The 18,362-nt window shown below is 41.3% G+C and overlaps 1 protein-coding gene across 4 annotated transcripts in view; it reads right to left on the minus strand.

Moving 5' to 3' along the window:
* Positions 1 to 18,362, minus strand: part of HEATR6 (HEAT repeat containing 6) — a 124,859-nt gene that overhangs the window by 34,084 nt on the left and 72,413 nt on the right. For all 4 annotated transcript variants that reach the window (XM_033922468.1, XM_033922466.1, XM_033922464.1 and 1 more), the window contains 4 exons: positions 16,191 to 16,397; positions 15,650 to 15,749; positions 14,740 to 15,098; positions 13,154 to 13,276 (listed from right to left, as the gene is read on the minus strand). In XM_033922468.1, the coding sequence (XP_033778359.1) occupies positions 13,154 to 13,276; positions 14,740 to 15,098; positions 15,650 to 15,749; positions 16,191 to 16,397 (789 nt within the window). The remainder of the gene's footprint in view (positions 1 to 13,153; positions 13,277 to 14,739; positions 15,099 to 15,649; positions 15,750 to 16,190; positions 16,398 to 18,362) is intronic.

Below are 18,362 nucleotides of genomic sequence, written 5' to 3' on the forward strand. Positions count from 1 at the left end.
GCAAAATATAGGCCTGATACCTATAAAAGTCTGGAAAATTTACCCCTCCCTCCTTAATTGGCTTTTGTAAAGATACTAAAGCAATTCTAGGAGTTTTACCAAGCCAAATAAATTTAATAATAATTGAATTCAATTTTTTATAGAAAGACCCTTGAAAAAATACTGGTATCATACCCATTTGATAATACACCACAGGCAAAATCATCATCTTAACAGTTTGAACTCTCCCCCACCATGACAAATGTAATGGATTCCAATGTTCACATAATTCTGTAACCTTTTTTAATAAAAGCTTTTCATTTTCTTTGACTGTATCATCTATTGTATTTTTGATCCAAATTCCTAAATATTTTAGTCCATCCTCTTTCCAAACAAAAGCAAATGAATCAAACATACTTTTAATACAATATACATTGAGTGGAAGAATTTCAGATTTACTCCAATTAATTTTATATCCTGAGAATTTTCCAAACAATTCAATCAGTTCTAACAGACAAGGAAGATTATATATTAATAATTTATCAGATCGGTTTCTTTTGCATAGAGGAGTTAGACAGAGTTGTCCATTATCTCCTTTGCTTTTCGATATTGTTTTGGAACCCTTGTTATTAGCTATTGAACAAGCAAAGGGAATACAGGGTATCCCGCGTAAAGAGTGAGAATATAAACTCTCTGCTTATGCAGATGATATTTTACTTTATTTGAGGAATCCGACCTTTTAGATCATTTTAAAAAAGTAGAAAACAGATGTTCTTCATGAAACAAACCTTATTTTTCCTCTCAATAAAAGGTTGTGCATACAAAAGATTTCTTAATAGAGCCCTATCCTTTTAGGCAAGACTTTGGAACAAAAGTTTTAGTAGTTTGATCTTAAATTATTCTTCTTACCAGGCCTTTAGAAAATCAAAAACTTTTCTGTTCGATAGATGTGTATAATCTAAGTTAATAATTTCTTAATGTTATATTTTATATATAATGTACTGTGTTTGTAATGTAAATTCGCTGTGTTTTTACAGTTCTTATCTCTTATTGTAAACCACACTGAACTGTGAGGAATTGTGGTATATAAATAAATGTATTATTATTACCAGATGCACACAGTGCTGTACATTAAACATGTAAGAGATGGTCCCTGCTCGAAAGAGCTTACAATCTAATTCTGACAAATAGGACAAAAAGTGGTTACTCAATATAAGGTGCTCATGTAGGGAAATAAGAGGAATGAAGAGATAGAGAGGGTAGAGGACCACAGAGGAAATGATAAAACAATATGGTGCTTTACAGTTGGCAAGGTTAGGACTTAAAAGCAGCTTTGAAAAAGTAGGCTTTCTGCCTGGATTTGTTTAAATCTTTTAATTTTTCAAAGTTAACAAAAATGCAGTACAGTATCTACACAAACATCATTATTCATATATGCATTTATAATCAATCAAAATCCCCATAGCGTGATAAACCCCCCCCAGAGAATAAAACCATGACATAAATCTCTCTCCCCCCTCCCCCTAGGTGTGTGAGCAATATACCAACATAATCTCGGAGAGAGCGAGACCAGAAGGCTTTGAGCATGCGCAAATGCTCAAAGCCTAGTCCAGACCGGCAGAGGAAGAAGGAGGATCTCTCTCGCACCGCCCGGCCCAGCCCAGCCCAAACCAACGAGGGAGGATCTTCGGCCACTGGCACATGCTGTGCACTGGTGCCGGTGCTCAATTGGGTAAGAGTTGTCTTTGCGGTGCTGGGGGGGATGTAGGATCGCGAGGGAGGGGGGGTGACGCGAGCGGGTGGGGAGGATGCCGGTTCGCAGGGGGAATGCCAGATCAGAATGTAAAAAAATAAAATTGTAAAAAACGCGCTCACACGTATAACGCGCATGGTTATGCACGGTTTGTAAAATCGTGTATTACGCGCGCGTTATATGCGTGAAAATACGGTAACTTAAATCTCTTAATATGACCCATTATATCTGCATTCATTTCTTCAAATCTATAAGTTAAGAATAAACTTGCCCACCAAAAATTTAAAGTTAAGGCGATCCCAGTTCTTCCAGTTACACGTAATCATTTGTATGGCTACCCCGATCATGATAAGGAAAAGCCGCCCTCTATATATGTCCAATGAGGGCTTCAGATGTAACATCGTCCCACATATGACTGCCTCATATGTCAAAGGAATCGATGCCTCAAGTATAGCATTAATATGTCCCCATATCGACTTCCAGAACTTGAGTATTAAAGGACAATGATCCAGTGTCCCTATATCAAGATGACAATGCCAGCATCTATTAGACTTAGAACTAGCTAACTTTTGTAACCAATCCATTGCTTGATACATAAAAGTCCATTCCACATGATCAAAGGCCTTCTCTGCATCCAAAGATACAGAAAAGGCCAGATTTTCCATGGTTTTTGCTAAATTTAACATGTGGAAAGCCATCTGGTGTTATTTGAAGAATGTCTTTGAGCAACGAACCCTGTTTGGTGCATACCAATCATATAAGGGAGAGCCTTGGCTAATCTTAAAGCTTCCCTGGGCTAGAGTCGACTCTGAGCCCCGACGCTAGAACCCCGCCCCCTCAGCCGCAGCGTGCTAGCTCTCCACGGGAGAGTAGTCAGTCCGAGGAGGCAGACTTCGTTTCCCGGGAGGCTGGAATGGGCGAAGCACTGGAGGAAGACGAGACTGCGGTGAGAACAACAAGGGGACTTGAAATGGAGCAAGGTTTCCAGAGAGAGAAGTCTGCCACTGCTGTGGAAGCTGGGACAATGCAAGCAAGTATATTCTCTGTTCCTAAACCCATGAATGTTACCCTAGACTCAATTTGGGACTTGGTAATTACTCTGGGACAAACATTGTCACCACAAATTAAAGTACTAGAAGAGAAATATTTAGAACAAAGAAATGAAATAAATGGACTTAAACAGGAAAATATATCGATGAAAAATAATGTGGAAAAAATAGATAAAAAGATAACTGAAGTAACTCAAATCCAAACGACACTGATTAAGGACAATCTTAATCTTAGGAGAAAGGTGGAAATGATGGAAAATAATATGCGATTGAATAACCTTAGATTTTTGAACTTCCCAAAGATTCCTTCTTTATCAGCAAAAGAAGTTTTGAAAAAGTACTTTTGTGAAGTTCTTAATGTTCCTAATGATGCCTTTCCTCCTTTTTCCAAAATATATTATTTGCCAACATCAAAAAATTCGGAAGAACAGCGTCCACTAGAACAACAAGGTCAGGGTGAACAAATGGATATAACATTATTATTGGAATCTTCAATGAGGGAGGTAGCTATTCCAGCTACCCTATTGGCTACGGTGGTTTTATCACCAGATAAAAATTGGATATTACAGCTTTATTTTAAGAATAGACAAAGAATTTCTTGGACATAAAGTTCAAATATTTCCGGATGTGACAAGGGAGTCTCAGAAACGAAGGAAGGAATTTTTGCTTCTTAAGCCTGGGGTCACTGCAATGGGGTCATCATTTCTTTTACGATACCCTTGCAAATGCATTGTAAAGTACAAATCTTGTAATTATATTTTCTTCGAACCCTCTCAGTTGACAGGATTTCTCTCCAGGAGGGGCCTTGAAGGGGATAAAGAAAATTTATAATAAATTTACTCTTGGTCCATTCTCATCTGACCGCCTAATTGCAATTTGAATTTATCCTTTTTCGTTTAATAGTTTCTCACTCAGGAACATCTTGGATCTCAATTTTGGGACTTTAATTTTGATGAGTAAATAGTAATTTTGTCATATAGTTGTTACTTTATTTGTTTTATATTATGCTGACTCAATCATATTCTGTACAAGAAGTTTATTCTTGATAATATGTTCAAAATATAAATAAAGAAGAAAAAAAAAAAAAAAAAGCCAATATTTTAGCCAGAATTTTTCCATCCACATTAATTAAAGAAATAGGCCTGTAATTTGAAACCAACATGGAATCTCTATTTGGCTTTGGCAAAACTATGGTCAAAGATTCAGCAATAGTACCTGAAATACAACCTCTATTTAGTTGTAATTGATATAATTTTAAAAGATTTGGTAAAAGTAAGTTTTGAAATAATTTGAAAAACTCCACTATGAATCCATCACCACCCGGAGCGGATCCAACTCTGAGGGACTTCAATGCTGTCTGAAACTCTTGTAATGATATAGGAGCATCAAGATTCTTCTTTATATGTTCGGGAATTTTTGGTCCCTGAATTAACTTTAAAAATTCTAATCCTTCCACTTCTTTATTAGAATAGAGCTCAGAAGAATATAAGGCTTTATAAAATTTCAAAAATTCTTTCAAATATCTCCATTTTGAGAATGAGTATTACCCTTCTCATCTTTAATAGCCACAATTTTAATTTTTCTTTTTTTAGCTTTAAGATAGTTAGCCAATAATCTTCCCGCTTTATTCAAGTTTCCATAATACAAAGCTTGTTGAGAAAACAAATCTTTCCTAGCATATTGTGAGGAAATCTCATTGTATTTTTATTTAGCTTTTAAGAGGGCTTGTAAAGCAATGTTACTTACCGTAACAGTGGTTATCCAGGGACAGGCTATTCTCACTAGTGGGTGATGTCATCCGACAGAGCCCCGATGCAGACGTCTCACAAGCATATTTGCTTGAAGAAACTTCAGAAGTTTCGAGATGCCCGCACCGCGCATGCGCGAGTGCCTTCCCGCCCGATGCTCCTGGCGTGTCTCCTGAGTTCAGGTAGCTAGCAGAGAAGCCAACCCAGGGGAGGTGGGTGGGACATGAGAATAGCTGCCTGCGGTCCCTGGATAACAACTGTTACGGTAAGTAACATTGCTTTATCCCAGGACAAGCAGGCAGGTATTCTCACTAGTGGGTGACCTCCAAGCTAACCTCAATGGGATGGTAGGAGAGTTGGCAACTTAGGAGAATAAATTTTGTAATACTGTTTGGCCAAACTCTCCATCCCGTCTGGAGAAAGTGTCCAGACAATAATGAGAGGTGAATGTATGAACTGAGGACCAAGTGGCAGCCTTACAAATCTCCTCAATCAGTGTCGATCTGAGGAAGGCTACAGAGGCCGCCATTGCTCTGACCTTATGGGCTGTGACTTTACAGGGAAGGGGTAGTCCAGCCTGGGCATAGCAGAAAGAGATGCAAGCCACCATCCAGTTGGAGATGGTACGCTTCGAGACAGGGCGTCCCAACTTGTTCGGATCAAAGGAGACGAAAAGTTGAGGAGCAGTTCTGTGTGGTTTGGTGCGATCCAGGTAGAAAGCCAAAGCACGTTTACAGTCCAGAGTGTGAAGAGCAGATACTCCAGGATGAGAATGAGGCTTTGGAAAAAACACAGGAAGAACTATGGATTGGTTGAGATGAAATTCAGAGACCACTTTAGGTAGGAATTTCGGATGAGTACGAAGGACCACCTTGTCATGATGGAATACTGTGAAAGGTGGATCTACCACTAAGGCCTGAAGCTCACCGACCCTGCGAGCAGAAAAAACACTTTCCAAGTGAGAAACTTCAGTGGAGCCTTGTTGAGAGGCTCAAAAGGAGGTTTCATAAGTTGCGAAAGGACAACGTTGAGATCCCAAACTACTGGAGGAGGTTTGAGAGGAGGATTGACATGGAAAAGTCCTTTCATAAATCCTTTCTGGAAACCACAGGATGAGCAGAGAGAGGTTTCCCTTGCAGAGGCTGATGGAAAGCCGCAATTGCACTCAGATGGACTCGTATCGATGTAGACTTGAGGCCAGAATGAGAGAGGTGTAAAAGGTAGTCCAAAACAGAAGACAGGGAGGCTCGCTGAGGCTCCGTACGATTAGAAACACACCAGGTAGAAAATCTAGTCCATTTTTGGGAGAAGCATTGCCTAGTAGCAGGCTTCCTGGAAGCCTCCAATACATCCCTCACCGCCTTGGAAAACTGACGGGGAGTCACGTTGAGAGGAACCAAGCTGTCAGGTGGAGAGACTGCAGGTTGGGATGGAGTAGAGATCCTTGTTGCTGAGTAAGCAGTGAAGGAAACACTGGAAGAAGGAACGGCTCCCTGCTGCTGAGTTGAAGTAGAAGGGAGTACCAAGGCTGTCTGGGCCACCGAGGAGCTATCAGAATCATGGTGGCATGGTCGGATTTCAATTTGACCAGTCTTTTGAATGAGAGGAAATGGAGGAAACGCATACAGAAAGCGATTCCCCCAATCCAGCAGAAAGGCATCTGCCTTGAGGCGATGAGGAGTGTAGATCCTGGAGCAGAATTGAGGCAGTTTGAAGTTGTGGGGGGCAGCAAAGAGGTCTATCTGAGGCATCCCCCACTGAGAGAAGATCTGATGAAGGGGCCTGGAATGGAGGGTCCATTCGTGAGGCTGGAGGAGACGACTTAAGTTGTCCGCCAAGGCATTGTCCTTCCCCTGAATGTAGACAGCTTTGAGGAAGGTGTTGTGGCGAATTGCCCAATCCCAGACTCTGAGAGCTTCCTGGCAGAGGGAGGCCGAGCCCGTGCCCCCTTCCTTGTTGACATAATACATGGTGACCTGATTGTCCGTGCGAATGAGGACCACCATGTCGTGAAGCAGATGTTGAAACGCTTGAAGAGCATTGAAGATCGCCCTGAGTTCCAGAAGATTGATATGGCACAGCCGGTCTGCACTGGTCCAGAAGCCCTGAGTGCGAAGACCATCCAGATGAGCTCCCCATGCATAGGTCGAGGAATCGGTCATGAGAACTTTTTGGTGAGGAGGAGTGTGAAACAGCAAACCTCTGAATAGATTTGAAGAGGTCATCCACCAATGTAGAGACTGCTGAAGAGCAGGAGTGACTATGATGTGACGAGTCAAAGGATCTGACACCTGTGTCCATTGTGAAGCCAGGGTCCACTGAGGAATTCTGAGGTGAAGTCTGGCAAAAGGAGTCACATGAACTGTAGAAGCCATGTGGCCCAGGAGAACCATCATGTGTCTCGCTGAGATGGATTGGCGAGAAGACACTGACTGGCAGAGATGAAGAAGAGCCTCCAGGCGCTGTGGAGGAAGGAATGCTCTGAGTTGAATAGTATCCAGAACCGCCCCGATGAAGGGAAGAGACTAGGTAGGCTGCAGATGAGATTTTGGGAAGTTGATCTCGAAGCCCAAACTCTGTAGGAACCAAATCGTTGATAGGGTCGCCGAGATGACCCCAGGAGCCGAGGGGGCCTTGATGAGCCAGTCGTCGAGTTAGGGAAATACCTGAAACCCCTGGTTCTGGAGTGCAGTGGCCACTACCACCAGACACTTGGTGAAGACTCTGGGAGACGAGGACAGGCCGAATGGAAGCACTCGATACTGCAGATGTAGATGTCCCACCCGAAATCTGAGGAACTTGCGAGAGGCCGGATGAATGGGAATGTGAGTGTAGGCCTCCTTGAGATCCAGAGAGTTGGACCAGTCGTTCTTCTCGAGGAGGGGGTAGAGAGAAGCAAGGATCAGCATGCAAAACCTCTCCTTGACCAGGAACTTGTTGAGGACCCTGAGGTCCAGAATTGGACGCAGGTCGCCCGTCTTCTTCGGAACAAGGAAGTAACGGGAGTAAAATCCCCGGTTGTGTTGGTCCACAGGGACCGGCTCGACGGCCCGAAGCCGGAGCAAAGCCTGAGCTTCCTGAAGAATAAGGGCGGTCTGGGTCAAGTTGGAAGGATACTCTCTTGGAGGGTGGTCCGTGGGGACCCGATGGAACTGAAGAGAATATCCTTACCTGATGATGGTAAGGACCCAAAGTGTCGAGATCATCCGCCATCTGCCTGAGGAAAGACGAAAAAGACAATTGGTCTGCCAACACAGGCCGGCGGGACAGGCTGGACGAAGTCGAAGCCTCGGGATCCAGGGAGACTTGTGATCGACAGGGCGAGAACGAGCCATAGGGATCCTCGTACTCCGGGACCGGAGGGGGAGAGACATCCGAAGAGGAATATCCCACCCGAGGAAGTTTCTTCTGAGGCGAGACTGTAGAATGCCTGGAGGAATGCCTCGAAGAATGCCTGGACCAATGCCCCTCCTGGTGTCTCAAAGGAGATCTGGACCGGCGATGCTTAGACTGGTCCCCAGAAGCCTCCAAGGAGTAGATAGGGCTGGAGGCAGTAGAGCGAAGAGGCGGGTGATTCGATGCCTCTCGAGCCGCATTCCATGCTTGATAGGGAGTGCGGAAGAACTCTTCTTGGCGATGCCCAGGGCTTCAACTACCCGAAGGGAGATTCCACACATCCTCGCCCGGAGGAGTAATGGGTTCCAGAGGCGGCATGTCACTAAACGAAGCACGTCTCGAGGGACCGGCCGCCGAGCGTCGCTCCTCCTCCCCGAGCGGCGAGGGGGAGGAGGAGGGGGTGGCTCGCCCCCTCGAGGGGGAACTGGTTGATCACCCTGGATCGTGGCCAGCCACTTGGGCCCCATGGTGGTCATAATCTCAATGAATTGAGCCTCCATAATCGACCACTACGAAGCCGACAAGGAGGGAGCCGCACCCGAAGTAGGACCTCCTGAACGGTCTTCGCGGTCCCGAGTGGTCGAGTGCTTTGGCTTAGAAGCTTTCGGCACTTTGATAACCACCGGGGGAATGGTCTGAGGAGGTACCTGATCTGAGGAGACCGAAGAAGGCACTGGAGCAGGAGGTGGGGTCGAAGCCGGAACGAAGGAGGCCGGCTTCAGAAGACCCGATGCAGCAGGAGCAGTGGAAGGCTTCGCAGGTACAGGCGAAGCGCTGGTCGAAGCTGAAGTCGAAGGTTCCTTAGCAGCTTCCATCTTGAACATCGACTCCCACAGAAAACAGCGACGTTTAAAAGCGCGTGCTGTGAGATTGGAACAAGGCCGGCACGATTTCGGAATATGTTCTGGACCAAGACACTGCAGGCAGCGTCGATGCGGGTCCGTCAACGAAATCGCGCGCTGGCACTTGCTGCACTTTTTAAAACCGGTAATCGGCCGGGACATAGGCCGAAAAAGCTCCGCCGCAAGATCGAAGGAGCGGGGCCTGAGCCACACGGCCGACCCGGTCAAATTTCCAGAAGAAATTTTTATTTTTTTTTTTAAAATAAGAAAACGAATGAAGAAAATACACGATAAAGAGCAAAATAACTCAAAACCGCGGTGATTAGAAGGCAAGAACACGGGTTCACTTAGCGCAGAATTGAAGCAAAACTTCTCAGCTCCGCAGAAAGAAAAGAACTGAGGAGACACGCCCGGAGCATCGAGCGGGAAGGCATTCGCGCATGCGCGGAGCGGACATCTCAAAACTTCTGAAGTTTCTTCAAGCAAGTATGCTTGTGAGATGTCCACATCGGGGCTCTGTCGGATGACATCACCCACTAGTGAGAATACCTGCCTGCTTGTCCTGGGATAAAGTAGTATATTTCCAATTGGAAGCCAATTGTAATTCCAAGGATCGAATCTTTTGTTCCAGATTAGAAAGTTCTAATTTAAGCAATTTCCGCATGTGTGCAGCATAAGAAATTATTTGCCGGGGGGAGATTCAAGATGGCGACGAGAGCGGACGCCTGAGAGTGAGGCTCCCTCTCTTGTTCTCGGCCGGCGTTGCTTTTTCTTTTGAACTAGCAGTTCTCTTACCTTAATATGGGTAAGAGAAAAGGAGCCCTTCGCGGCAACTCTCCAGCGGCGGTAGCGGCACCGCGTCTGGTGCAGTGCACAATCGAGGAAGCCTTGGCCCGATCGGGCGAATCAGCGGTGGCTACTTCAGGGGTGAGCCCGAATTCGTCGGGCGAACTCAGCCAGCAGCTTCGGGCGATGTTAAGCCCGGAACAGAGGCAGCCACCCCCACAACCTGGAAGCAATGCAGTTTCGGGAGTTCCTGATGCATCATGGACCCGGGAGGAGTCTTTGATCCTCAGTGAAGGAGGGCTGGTAGCTCCAAGTAAATCTGGAGCCGAAGAAGAAGCTGTAGTATACCGACAGCTTACCCACACTGCAGGAGAGGAGAGAGGAGCTTCGGGAGGAAGTAAGATCACTTTTGGGGTGTTGGAGAAGCCTAAGGTAATAGATATGGAGGCTTTATGGCAGGCCATTTCAGTTATGGACGCTAACCTCAAAATGTCTTTTTCCACTTTAAATACTGACTATGGGACTATACACTCTAAAGTGGAGCAACAGGGTTTGGCCCTTAAAGATTTAAGTGAGAAAATAGAAAAACAGGAGTCAAGAATTTGTGGAATGGAAACATTGGACTTGGAATTAGTAAAAGAAAGAACATTTATTGCTAGAAAAATGGAAAGTTTCGAGAACCAATTAAGGAAAAATAATTTGAGACTCCTAAATTTTCCAAAATGTCCCTTAATTTCACCAATGGAGATGGCAAGAAAGTATTTTAAGGAAATTTTGCTTATTCCTATTGAAAGTTTGCCACCTATTGTTAGAGCTAATTACCTTCAAATCAAGAGACCTGTGGAAGTTTCCACTCCTAATGATATTCAAGGGACTAACAATGAAAATATGAACTTAACAACTTTTCTGGAAAACTCCTTGGAGGTTATAACGGAAAGGAAAACCCTGTTAATAACTCTCGCTTTGGAAAGTGATAGAGAATATATATTGCGTTTGTATTTTTGTCATATTAATGATCAGTTTTTTAGGTTCTAATGTTCGAATATTTCCTGATATGTCTTTAAGATCCCAGAGGCGTAGGAAAGAATTCTTGGCATTAAGGCCAAGAGTCCTTGCCTTGGGGGCAAATTTTTTGTTGAAATTTCCTGTAAAATGTTTTGTCTCTTATCAGAATAAGAATTACTTGTTTTTTTAACCTAAACAACTAGTAGGATTTATAGAATCCAAAGAACAAGTAGTGCCTATGGCTGAGAATGTATAACCTGCCATGAATGGCTGTAGCACCGCATATAATTGCCGCTTTCTAGGTTGGATAAAGATTGTTTCTATTGTTAATTTATTTTCTAAAAATCTCCCTTCAAAGATTGTGGACTAAATATATTGGAAGTATAAATGAATAACCAAAACACTGATTTAAGTGGAATTGGTTTATAAGTTTTCTTTTTAATAACTTCTGTTAATCTTTTTTTGGCTACAAATTAACAAATTAATGGAAAATCATATAGCAATATCATATGATACGGTATTATTTGGAATGATGATGAGGAAAAAAAGTCAAATTTCACCAGAAAATAACAAACTTTTATTAATAATGACAGGGGTTGCCATTCAACATATAACCAATAATTGGAAGAATTATAATAACCTAAATTATACATTTTGGTGGAATACAATATGTCACATATTTAAAATGGAAAGAACAATAGCAATACAAAGAGGGACATATACTAAATTCATAAAAATATGGGGGCCATTGACAAAATACTGCAATGAATAAAAATTAAGATTTCTCTTCTTCTTTTCTTCTTTTAAGTATCTTTTTTATGATGCACATAAAGGGGGGGGTAATGAAAATAATATTTACATAATATGATATAATATGTTATACAATAAGTATGAATGAAAAATAATAAAAGGGTGGGGGGAGGGAGAGGGGATATAAATATATTTAGAATATGATGTATTAGATATAAAAATGATATTGTGTATTTATCAATTGTAATTTAATATTTTGTACATTTTATGTAAAATTTGAAAATTAAAAATATTATATTAAAGTAATAAAAGGGTGGGGGGAGGGAGAGGGGGAAAATCAAATTTAGATATATAATGTATTAGATATAAAAGTGATACTATGTATTTATCAATTGTATTTTAATATTTTGTACACTTTATGTAAAATTTGAAAATAAAAAATAATGGAAAAAAAAAATAACTTCTGTTAATCTGAAATACAAGTAATGTATTGCTTGTTTGTATTGATAAAATTGAATAAATAAATAATTTAAAAGAAATTATTTGCCCTCTTATTGTAGCTTTAAAAGCATTCCCAAGTGATTTCCAATGAGATTTCCTCTGAGGTATTAAATTGAAAATGTTCAACCACTTTTTGTTTTTTCTGCCTGGATTTGAATATCGCCAGAGATGGAGCTTGACGCACCGAGTCAGGCAGGTTGTTCCAGGCAGAGTCTACTAGGTGCTCGGCTTTTTTTTTTTTTTTTTCTGCATTGTATCTTATCTCTGGAATTTGCTTCTCCTTTCTCTCAAACTGGAACAATCTTACAAGAAATTTAGGGCTGGCCTGAAGAGCTACCTTTTCTGTGACTGTTATAGGTTTATATTACCTATTTTTACTGGCACATCTGTTTTGTTTTTGTAGGAGTATCTACGAGTGTTAATGATAGGTTACCTTATCTAGAAGCTGGTATTCTTTTCCAACTACACTGAATTTTGTTTTCAATGTAAACCACTTTGATTTGTTGTGAAAAGGCAGTATATAAAGTCACAAACTATAAATATTAGCGGGCCAATGCTCTCATGAGAAAATTAACACCACCTCTAGAGGAGTTATTAACTTTCCATGAATAATTAAAGATTGTAAAGTATAACACAATGTCTGCTATTCATTTTGCACAGTAATGAGCTGCTTTACACACATGTTGGAGTAAAATATTTTGCAGCGAGATGTGTTATTGCCTTCATTCTGTACCTGAGACATTTTTGAGGATGAAATAACATGCCCAAGATCACAAGGAGTGGTAGTGGGATTTGAACACTAGGTTTCAGCCCACTGTCTTAAACCACTAGGCTATTCATAGTAACATAGTAGATGACAGCAGAAAAAGACCTGCATGGCCCAGTCTACCCAAAAAGATAAACTCCTGGTATATGGTATAACAATACATGATCTTAAGCTCTCCTTGCCATTTTCAGGGTATAGACTGCAGAAGTCTGCCAAGCACTGGCTTAATTTTCAACTAGCAGTGTTGCTGTCTAAGTTTGCCCCAGTTCAACCAGATCTATCTAGCCATAATTAGGACACAGATCATAGAAGTCTGCCAGACACTAGCCCTACTTCCCAACAGCTGGATTTGCCACTTAAGCAGAGCTAAGTTGATTTGCTTCCATTCTCTTTCCATATAGGAATCTTTTGTGCTTATGCCACAAATTCTTAAATTCTGTTGCTATCTGCATCTGCACCATTCCTAAGTCAAACACCCCCCCCCCACAGCCTTAACTTCAATTCATATCCTCCAGCTCTACCACTTACCCTTCTCTGGAAAAGGTAGGTCTTTTGGCGCAAACCCCTCCAAGCCTTACCTTTGCACCATGCAGCTGAATTGATGGATCAGTTTCCTCCATACATTTACATGCCACCTCTCCAAGTTCAAGTAAATAGTTCTGTGCCATTTCAAAGTAACCCTTTACAAGGTATGCCAACACCTGTCAATGGGCCAAAGATATGTAACATAACATTATTATGGAAGTAATTTTCAGACTACCTAGACTTCGCACCAGTTTTTAAAACAAATATACACATATATTTCCACTCTGAAAATTGTCTAAGGTAAAAGCACATGTAGACACTTGTGCCTCCATTTTCTGTGGATATAATGTATGCACTTTTGCAAACAGAAAATACAAACCCTGTCCCTGGAATACCTCTGCTGATTGAGGATAAAAGCATGCAAATGTTTTTACTCACACACTTGGGAAAGGAGATGGGCAGTGGTGTACCTAGTATGTGACATCTGGGGTCGATTTTTTTTTTTTTTTAATAATCTTTATTCATTTTTAGAACTTACAAGTGCATCAAAAAGTAACAACATTTTAACTTGGATACAACACTTGATAATCTGCAATAATCCAATTTATAAAGTTTATCCTCCTCCCTTCCATCCCTTTCATAACAAATATAAAACACAAATACCCATATAGTAAATTCTTTCCTACCATTCCATACAATTAATGAAAGACCAAAAAACTACCCCCCTTTCCCAATCTTGCACTTGTACTATTAAGGGAAAAATGGTATCTATTCATTACAATAATTTGTTAAAGGCCCCCAAACATCTTGAAATTTATTAAAATTCCCTTTGTGTGGCTATTGTTCTTTCCATTTTATATATGACATAACAAATTCCAATTTTTCCAATTACTTGTAATTTGTTGTATAGCAACCCCTGTCATAATAAGTAGAAGCCTGTTATTTTTAGATGATATTTGGCTCTTAGCCCTCATTGATATGCCAAATAGTACAGTATCATACGATAATGCCACTGGGTTTTCTAATAAACAATTTATTTGGCCCCATATTGATTTCCAAAAAGCCAAAATAAATGGACAATAGAATAATAAATGATCTAAAGTCCCTGCTTCGAGATGACAATTAGACTTAGAGCTATCTAACTTTTGTTAACGAACTGGGGTCCATAATGCTTTATGTAACAGAAATAAACCAAGTTTGTCTCAGATGCAGACACTGTACATCTCAACCTCCAAGTCCAAATTTGTGGCCATTGAGATGCAGAAATTAGATGCTTAATCTACTCCAAATGTCCCTACGACCAGTTTTTGGTTTCTTATTTATAAATCCAGCTTTTTTTTTTTTTTTTAAATACTCCTCTCCCTCTATATGAAAAACATGATTTTTAGTAATAATCCACAAGTCTTACTGGCATGGAAACCTTTTGAGCATTGGGGCCTAGTAAGGTGTGTGAAGGAAATCCTTTCAGTGAAACTTGTATATACAAAATCCCACCAGCAGAAAAAAAGGTAGCAAAATAATAAGAGGTAACAAAGTTACTAGATTAAACAAACAAGCTAACAGTAAAGGTATTTGACACTTAGGTCCAAAAGGTCTAACATTCTCCATGATATCAGCTCCCATTACTGTATTTTCCTACCTGTAAAGACTCAAGTCGGACAGGAGATGGCTCATATATGCTGCCAGGCATGAAACCCACATCACTATCAGAAGGAATATCTTCTCTAGGCTGAATCACAATAGAAAAACACAGACGTACTAGCCAACAAGGCTCACAAGAGGTCCGTTTTGAACTCTTTAGAGCCTCTCCCTGAAGTTCTGAGAATGGTGCCTTTTTCCACCATTCTGGGTCATTCAAGCAATGTGGGGTGGCAGCTCCACTGTTTGCGAGTCCTGAGGAGCTGGGATGTTGCAACAGCAGCTGTACCTCTTGTAAAGGTGGCTGAGTAGATACCAGGGCACCTAGTAAAGTCAGGCTAGAAACACGAACATTGACATCTAGTGAACACAAAAGAAAATTAAAAAAAAAAAAAAAAAAAGTTTGCTTGCTTTATATTTTTACACAAAATTACCTAGTTTCAACAAGAACACAGACAATAGACAGGAGAGGTTCACTCTAGAACTTGTTATAAGAAATCCAGGCTAGAGTCTTCAATATTGCAGAGAGTGAAGCTCTACAGTGGTGGCTCTATGTGCTAGCCTATTGCTTTTGCAGAATAACTTCTACTTTGACAAGATAAGACCTGAACTTTCTATTCAAGCATTCTAAGGAGAGATGCATTTATGGGGGCAGAATCTAATTTAAGGCCTTAAAAAAAAAAAACAAAAAACACAACCACCACCACCACCACCCACTTTTACCCACTGTGTAGTTTCAAAAACAAATCTGTCTTAGATAAATGGCCTTGGTATTGTCTTGAAACCCATAAAGGTTATTTGCAAGAGAAGTTATTTAAATCATGTAACTACTTGTATAAGGCAAAGTTCTTAATTTACAGTTTCAGTGTTAAGAAATAAGTGAGGCATGACAAATGGAGCTGAATGCAGACCTTTGTTGCGAATGTATGGCTTTATCTGGTTCCAGACTCTTGTAAGTAGTCCAGGTTTCAAGCGATTATATGGGACATTGGAAACTAAATTTGCAAGACACTGAAATAGAAACAAAAACCACATATATATATATATATATAAATATTATAATATTTAAATATTACAACCTAAAACCTAAAAATGTGCATATATAAAAGTCCAATACTTTGAGCAAAGTATGTTGCTTTAAAGAAAATAATTCTATTGATTATTAAAATATGTCTCTAATGAGGAAAAGCAAAATTCTACAACTGCTATCTTCAAACATAATGTGTGACAACATGAAAATTGTGTCCCAGGCCAAGTGAAATGGGACATGCATAATACAATGAATAGTAATACTGGGAATACAACAGTAGCAGTCCTGCACTGCTCAGGGCATCACGTTCATATACTATTTTCATGCCACCTCAACCAATGTATTAACCTTATTAAAAGATGAAGAGATTTGATGCAACAGGCCCTGCTACATCAGTAGAGTCTTGTCATGAGACAAAATACCTTAATTATCTGTGTAAGGGTCTGTGAGGAGGATTCTGCCACCAAAGCCAGCAGTAAGCATCTGTGCAACTCTCGGATACTGGAAGCAAGGGTCACAGAAAAAGGCGTGAAGGCCCGCTTGTGCTCACTGGCATCTTCAGCAACAGAGAGGAATTGCTTTGAACCTTCCAAGATGGCTGAGAGAACTTGAAGTGCACAGGCCCGAGTCTGAAATTGGAACACATAAGTAGGTAATTTGATATCCACTTTCATTTTTTTTTCATCTAAATGATATACATTATATATGGATATTATGTGGTACATTAGATAGATACATTAGATAAGATTGTGAGCCCACCGGGACAGACAGGGAAAAATGCTTGAGTATCTCAATAAATTCATGTAAAATCGTTCTGAGCTCCCTTGGGAGAACGGTATAGAAAATTTTTAAAAAATATATATATGTATGTTTATTGCATACTTTCTATATTACATTTTCTGACAGACTTATACATCTTCATATCTCTGCATTTTTATACAATACCATAAAAATAAATCTGCATCATCATTAATATCCCACTATATTTATAAAAGGCAGGTCATGAACTCCATGTGGTCATGTGCACAACAACGGCTGGTTGATATAGCATAGCCTTGCTACTGGTGAAGAGACCAAGACCCTGTTGGTGCAAAAAGATGTTGCATTGAAGTACTGGAAATGAAAGGCTAGGTCCCACCAAAAGAAAAGGCCACAGCACTAGTGGAACAGTGCCCCCAGCTGGTGATTAAATGCAGGTACTGAATTGGAAGTGGGGGCTGGATAGGAAGCAAAAAGAAAGACTAGTACAGTCAGAGAAAGGGAAAAAAAAACAAAGGGAGTCTACGGTAAAGGAGAAATTAGGTTTTTACCTGCTAATTTTCTTTTTAGACTCTCTAGACCGGTACAGTTCACTGATGGGTAATAGATCACCATGACCAGAAGGTGGAGATAGACAAAAACTCTTGGCTGTAATATAAATAGCTGTGCTTCCCTCCAAAATAGCCAAGCAGAACTAAGAATTGCTAAATTATAACAGTAACAATACTCCAAACAGGAGTAACTACTAAAATATAGCAATACTATTGGAAAATCCCCTTCAAACGTCCCCACAGCTCGCCAGCTGAGCCAAAGCTGCTGTTCTTTTGATCTCCCCGATCCTAGAAAAATACTAAAACCCGCAGGAAAAAAAACCAACCACGCTTCACGTAAATCCCATAAGAACAGACAGGGTGGGGACTGTACCAGTCTGTAGAGTCTAAAAGAAATAAAATTAGCAGGTAAGAACCTAATTTCTCCTTTATCATTTCTCCAGACCAGTTACCAAAGCAGTACCCCCAGAATATGCTCATCGAACACTGCGTCCCGACACGCCTGAACATCAACACGGTAGTGTCAAACAAAAGAATGCAGAGAAGACCAAACCGCAGCTTTACAGATAGCCACTGGAGGCACAAGAAAAAAGACTCAGCCCAAGAAGATGCTTGACCCTGAGTGGAATGAGCCTTGCGACAAACCGGAACAGGCTTCTTCTGAAAAAGATATGCGGAAGCGATAGTCTCCTTGATCCAGCACACAATGGTAGCCTTGGAAGCGCCGTCCCCCTTACGAGGGCCCACTAAGAAGACAAAAAGATGATCCGACTTCCGGAACTCCTAGGTCCGCTGAACATAAGAGCGAAGGACATCCAACTTGTGCAACTGCCTCTGTTCAAAGAGCCCTTCCAGCTACTCAAGACTGGGAGGACCACAGACTAGTTGACATGAAAAGGTGAGATCACCTTCAGCAGAAAGGAAGGAACAGGTTACAGCACAACTTGCTCCTTAGAAAACTCCAGGAAGGGAGGCCTACAAGAAAAAGCCTGCAGCTCAGAAGTGTGTCTCGCAAAAGTAATAACTACCAGGAAAACTGCCTTGAGTAAAATCTTTCAACAAGCAGGAACCCATGGGCTCAAAAGGGAAAGCGCACAAGCATGGACAGGACCAGATTGAGATCCCAGGCCAGAACCGAAGGCCACACTGGAGACCAAAAAAATTTAGCTGCCCTCAAAAAGTGAACCACATCCGGATAAGAAGTTAAACGCTTACCCTGCAGTAAACCGCGAAACGCAGACAAAGCTGCAAGCTGAACCCGGAGAGAAGACCAGGCCAGGCCTC

Source organism: Geotrypetes seraphini, chromosome 15 (assembly GCF_902459505.1).
Source record: "Geotrypetes seraphini chromosome 15, aGeoSer1.1, whole genome shotgun sequence".
Classification (NCBI taxonomy): domain Eukaryota; kingdom Metazoa; phylum Chordata; class Amphibia; order Gymnophiona; family Dermophiidae; genus Geotrypetes; species Geotrypetes seraphini.